At 34.1% G+C, this 6,552-nt stretch overlaps 2 protein-coding genes across 3 annotated transcripts in view; one reads left to right on the plus strand and one right to left on the minus strand.

The window, feature by feature from the left end:
- LOC122357266 (LIM and calponin homology domains-containing protein 1-like) overlaps positions 1–6,402 on the plus strand; it is a 9,893-nt gene extending 3,491 nt beyond the window's left edge. Inside the window, exons 5-12 of one of the 2 annotated variants that reach the window (XM_043256573.1) lie at positions 286–378; positions 453–658; positions 892–986; positions 2,068–2,176; positions 2,415–2,501; positions 3,660–3,768; positions 3,849–3,951; positions 4,599–6,402. In XM_043256573.1, coding sequence (XP_043112508.1) covers positions 286–378; positions 453–658; positions 892–986; positions 2,068–2,176; positions 2,415–2,501; positions 3,660–3,768; positions 3,849–3,951; positions 4,599–4,624 — 828 coding nt within the window. In that variant the 3' untranslated portion in view covers positions 4,625–6,402. The remainder of the gene's footprint in view (positions 1–285; positions 379–452; positions 659–891; positions 987–2,067; positions 2,177–2,414; positions 2,502–3,659; positions 3,769–3,848; positions 3,952–4,598) is intronic. The other variant, XM_043256574.1, reaches the window with a different exon arrangement.
- The window catches only part of LOC122357265 (LIM and calponin homology domains-containing protein 1-like), a 159,733-nt gene that overhangs the window by 113,537 nt on the left and 39,644 nt on the right, over positions 1–6,552 (minus strand).

Below are 6,552 nucleotides of genomic sequence, written 5' to 3' on the forward strand. Positions count from 1 at the left end.
ATTATAATAATAATAATAAAGATAATACAAATGCACAACAAATAATACAAAAAGTAAAAATGATAAATATAAATTTTCTCCATTTGACGTGAGTAAAGTGTGTCATAAAAATAATGTGATTCCCATTCAATGTTATGCATGAAAAAGGCCAACCAGTACATTTTTCTAAATTTCTCCATTTGTGTTCCACAGATAAACGTAAAGTTTACAGCTTGAAACATAACGTTGAATAACTTATGACTGAAGTGTATTATGCCTTTAATCCCTCTTTTTCTTTTTCTGCAGGAGAAATATCAGCGAGAGCAAGAGAAGCTAAAGGAGGAGTGGGAGAGAGCTCAGAGAGAAGTGGAAGAGGAGGAGAGGAGACACCATGAAGAGGTACATATTTTAGCCGTTATGCATGAGATCTTATCGTTTCTTAGAAGATCTACTAATTAGCTCTCAATCAATAGGAAATGCGGATACTGGAGGAAACCGTGACCCCACTGACCCCTCGCACCTCAGCCTTAGCATCCAGCACGGTGACAGAGGCTCCGTCCCTCAGCCAGCCCTCAGCCCCACATGACACCATTGTCCTCTCTTTGGCTGACTGGGAAAGGAAACAGGAAATGTTGGAGAAACAGGCACAGACAAACCAGAGTAACGGACTCACACACAGGTGGAGTACAGACCCAATTCAAACGTCGAAACAAACCCTACAAAAATGAAGTTACAATTTTATTGTCAAATGCAAATTAATTAAGCGTTTTTGTGCAATTAAAAGCTGGTTTTGCTGTACTCTGGCAACCTGGCATTGGAAATAGTGTAATGGTAAAGTACAGATGCACGTGTTGATATCACATCACAGGATGTGTCTGAAAGGATGTTTCCATGTTCATCTAACCTCTCTAGCCCTGATCAAGTAATCACACCAGCTCAGCAGAACGGTCAGAGAACTGAACCTCAGGAGAGCCAAACAGCTACACCGCAGCTGCAGTTTATACAGGGTAAGGTGATAACACTAACCCTGGCTCAAAATGGGTGTCTTAAATGACAAAAAAAGGTCAAATAAATATTTTTAGTACACATGTAAAAAGGAATTATTTTTCTTGATTTTTATGCATTTTTGGTATGTTATTAATAATGTCATGTACCAAAAAAAAATTATAAACTCTAAAATGTCAAGTGAAGCAACCATTATGTAAAAAGTAACTTTCATTGTGCCATAAATACATTCACAAATTTTTTTTTAAAGCAATTTTCCAAATTGTTATATTCATTAATATCATGACCTATCAGGACAAGAGGTTTTTAGAAATAATCGATGCTCTTATAACAACATTTTAGATGTTTTTAATGTAATGTTAATTATAGTAATTAATTAATAACAAATATTAAGTATTCTAATAATAATAGTAAAGTCATTAATATATTTATATTTAATTACAATGCTCATATTATTTTAAATAATAGCAATAATAGGCATTACAATTTGAAGGTGGTTTATGAGGACATTGCCAATGTTAATTTAAAAGGCTTAAAAAACATACTAAATGTAAAATCTAAAGTTTCCTGTAAGGGGAAGATTTAGGTCCTCATAAACCTGTGTGTGTATGGGTGTAATAAATAAATAAATAAATAAATATATATTTCTCTCTGTTTAGGCCATGCTGACTTTGGTTTGAAGGACAAAATAGCCAAACTACCAACATTTGTAATATCTGTAAATAATACAAATAAATAAACTTTTCTTAGATGATACAACTATAAAAAGCCTTATTGAATCTTAAAAAAAGAAAATAGAAGAACATATAATTGTTGAAACTCATCTGCCACAATAATGTAAGGTGTCCTTGTTAGGCTTTAATTATACATTTAAGCACTGAGTAATATTAATTAACTATATGTACTTAATATATGGTTTGGCTTAGGGTTACTCGCACGTAATTATGCATCATCTATTATAAGAGTAAGTACATGTAACATGTAAAAAGGACAACTTGAAGTGTTATCTAATAAAACACTGGATACTCAGTTGAAACAGCAAATCAGCAGACACGCATGCTTTTTCTCTTTGTGTTATTACAGATGGCTCTTGGAGCTGTAAGACTAAAGACAGACAAGAAGATTTAAAGAAAACTGCCTCACTGGATCGTAAACAGAGTCCACCTCAGAGCCAGACCACAAGGATGAGGAGGTGTGTGTGTGTGTGTGTGTGTGTGTTTTGCGGGATTGCATGCTGGCTTGCATACACACACTTGTGCCAAAATGCTGCTTGGCTTTGCTATGAGTGGAGGATGTTTTAAAGATCAGATCATATGAGTTTTTTTTTTTCTTTCTGGCACACAGGACATTTTTGCATATGACTTGCTTTCACAGTGATGTGACTCTATGCTTGTGTGTATGTGTGTGTGTGTGTGTGCTGCTGCTGGCAGGACTGGGTCGTGTGAAAATGTTTTAGGGACACACCCATCAAAATCACCCACACCATCACAAGACACGCCACCTCCATCACCCAGCAGGTATGAGCCTATCCTCCAACACATGCTCAATCACATGGAGATGTGTGTGTGGAGCGCTTTAAAAGCATTTGTGTGCGTCACCCAAACACAGGGACTGTGTGATGCTGTTGAACTGGCCTGTAAAATGTATTGCATTTAATTTAAATGCAAAAGTATTGGTTTAAAGGAACAGTTGGCCCAAAAATAAGCAAAATAAGTTTTACTCATCTTTAGGCCATCTAAGAAGTAGATGTTGAGTAAAGTTTGTTTCCTAATCTGAAATTATTTAGAGAAATTTAGCATTACTTGCTCAGTAATGGATCCTCTGCAGTGAATGGGTGCCGCCAAAAGGAGAGTTTAAACAGCTGGTAAACAATCCACACAACTTCAATCTTTCAGTTAGCACGTTTTGAAGTTAAAGGTTGTGTTTTATAATAAATTCATCATTCATTTAACTTTAAATCATTGCTTCTAAACCAAAATACGTCCATAAGCCATTATAAGATTTAAAAACTCCGAAGTCCAACCACTGTTTTCACACATAAAAACCCACAAACATATTTGTTCAGAACTGTTTTTGCTTGTTAACAGTGATTGATCCATGTTTATTAATATCCTCAGACTTTTTCAATTTTCAATAGTTAAATTTTTTCATGTTAATGAACATTTCTCTTCACAAAGACATTAATTGATGGACTGAAGTTGTGTGGATTACATGTGCATTATTGTAATGCTTTTATCAGCTGTTTGGACTCACTACAGAGCATCCATTGGTGAGCAAGTAATGCAAAATTTTTCCAAAATCTGTTTCGAAAAGAAACGAATTTGCCCTATTAGGAGGGTGAGTGAATTTTCAGCAAATGTATTTTTTGGGTGAACTGTTCCTTTAATGCATCCATCTGAAATGCAAAACTGTTGATGTAGGTTCAGCATATAATGATCCAAGTTTACCACCATGATTATAAGGCAGAATCATTGCTTTCATTTCAGGAGTTACATAATCATGCTAAATGCTTTGCACACAATCCCATTTATTTATATTGCGTGCCTTTATTGTTTTTGTTACCTCTAAGTTTTTTTTTTTCGTTATTGCTTTTATTATCCAAGAGCTGACAAGAAAAGAATGTTAAATGTTCCAGTTTTACATTAACATATGGCTTTGTGTGGCGCCCTCTGCAGGTCAGTAAGTGGAAAGAAGCTTTGCTCCAGTTGTGCACATCCCTTGGGTAAAGGAGCAGCTATGATCATTGAGAGCTTGGGGTTGTACTTCCATATTCAGTGTTTTAAGGTAATGCTCGTATGCTTTTGCCTCTTTGTGGGCGTAAGAAACCTGTGCAGGCTCTTAAATCATTCTCTGATGTGTTCTAGTGTGGAATATGTAAAGGGTTACTTGGAGACACAAGTGCTGGAACTGACGTCAGAATTCGAAATGGACTTCTTAATTGTCAAGAATGCTACATAAAATCAAGAGGTGGGGCTTATAGTGCTTTAATTGTATCTTTAAAATGATCCTAAATGTGCAGGTCATTGCAATTCCCTTGCTTTTTGTATCATAAACGGGAAAAATTGTTATTGTTATAAATTATTGTAATTTCCTCAACTATTTGGCTTTTAGAAAGTTAACTCCTAAAACACTATTCACACCCTCACTAGTTCATTTGTTCATATACGCAAATCAAATGATAGTTTTTATCAATTTTTTACCACATTTTAAATGTCGTACTCTGATTAATAATTCTGTGGTTTACTGAATAAACACCTTTGCCTTGCTTAGTCTAATTTTATTGCTTGCATTTTAAATACACACAGTTAAATGTGTATTATAATATATTTACAGTTTAATAAGATTTTCTAAATTATTACATAATTTGAAAAAATATATATAGAAATAGTCTAAGTAGTATTTGTATTGTTGTTTCCACACATCACTTAAACTTCATATCAACAAGTAATCATTTTTTTAACAATAGTGTATTTTATTAAAGTCAAAATGTATCCGGTTTTATGCTATTTTAAGATTGATTTTTGGTTTTCTTATTTCAAGATTGAAAAAAGCACAAGGGTAGAAAAAACCTAAACATATTTCCAGGATATTTTTAATGTGCGTCTTCCTTGCAGCTGCTGGCCAGCCGACAACATTGTGATGCTTCTGGAATTCTGACAAAGAAATGGAACTGAAACCAGGTTAAAGCGACCCAGGACCATACCCAGGAAGAATGGATTTTACGTTCATACAACGTCTTCGACAGTTTTACTTACGGCACAATCAAGCACAGAGATTAAGTCAAAACTGGAATCATGGATACATGATGGGTTTTCCTCTGAACTTTCTTTGACCGACTTTGTGCTCGCTGAAAAACAAATTTATCGCTTACGTGATTAACAGTCCATGAGATATTACAGAGATTACAGTGAATTTGTTCGTACTGTTAGTTTTACACTTTAGAACGAGAATAACAGTAGCACTTTACCTCACGGTGGCCATGTTACACACATCTCAATAGCACAAAGGCCAAAAAACGTACATATTTTCATAAATAGAGATAAAGTCAAATGCCTGTGCCATTTACGTAAATAATATCTAGGTAGCTGCATACACTCTCACAGCACTTGACACTTCAAAATATGTTAATAAATACAATATAGGTGCTAATATGTACCTCAAAGATACTGATTCTTTTTAGTGTATAAACGATATCAAAATCTAAAGATTCACTTAAATCAGAAAACCGATTTGAAGAGGCCAATGGTTAAGGCTCATTACATCATTCTGGGGGAAAAAAAGCATGTTTTGCCATTGGCAGCCATTTAAAAGTAGAAATTTTTTCTGACTAAATAAGCAACTCAAGGCTGTAAACATGTAAACAGTTGGGGGGAGGGGTTTGTAATGGTCTTTTTTTTACAGGAATTAAAGACTTATGAAAAAAAATATGGAAGAAATAAGAAAAATAGTCATTTTTGTAGAAACAATAAGAAAAAATGAGAGGAGTAAAATAAGAACAATATTTTTTTTGTACAGTTATCAATCTGAGTTGTTGCAAATAATATTTTTATTTCAAAATTTGCCACCAATTTACCTACGTGAAAATGCAAGAGGGCGGCATAATTTGAAACTGGCAAAAATAAGGGTATTACCGTTGGATGTTTAACATTTTTACTATATTAAAAAGATTCAAATGATATTATAATATAATAAAGCAAATCTTTTAGTATACTCACTACTGAGGGCATATAGCTAGAATCATCTACATTCACATACTTGTTTAGAGTATGATTTGGACCTAACACCAATGACGTGGAATTATTATCTTATTATTATTATTATCTACAAAATAGCTACATATTGACTGCATGTTGTATTACTAAATACACTGTAACATGGGCACTGTAAAGTAGAGTGAGACTGAATCCATTTCCATTGTGAGGAACATGAGGTAGCACAAATGTCCAGTTTTCATTTAAGAAAATTTTGCATTAATAATAATCTCAGTTTTTGTAAAGGTCTTGCAGGTATGCCACATAATTCTTAAATGTTTTACTAACAGACGACCGCGTTATTTGCGACTCTTAGGCCTAGCTGATTCGTCCCGATGCCTTAAATGACGACATGAAATGAATACAGATAAGATTGTCCATCACCTTTTTTCATTTCTGTTTTGAAAACACACGAACTGGAGTGGTTTTGATTTAAATGTTCTGTTCCTTCCTCCATTTCTCATTGCCTGTTTTATCTTGTTTGATCGGTGAGGGGTTTGATACTTTATTTGTGCAGTATTGTTTAACAGCATGTTGCTAATGGGTAGATCTTACATTTCCATTTGATTATTTTTCAAAACCTGTTATTAATATTTACGTTTTTGCTCTGCAGTTGAATAGTAAGAAGATGCATGATCCCCGAAACTTTCCTTGATTACGCTTTACATTACAATGTCCATATCACACGTGCATTACGCGCTACTAAAAACGTAAAGTATCAACATTAACTGTGCAAAGCAGCTCCACATAATCGGAAGTATTTTATGCGATAACATATAAACACTGTAATGTAAACTGTAACCCTTTTTTTTTTTTT

This window comes from Puntigrus tetrazona, chromosome 14 (assembly GCF_018831695.1).
Source record: "Puntigrus tetrazona isolate hp1 chromosome 14, ASM1883169v1, whole genome shotgun sequence".
Taxonomy (NCBI): domain Eukaryota; kingdom Metazoa; phylum Chordata; class Actinopteri; order Cypriniformes; family Cyprinidae; genus Puntigrus; species Puntigrus tetrazona.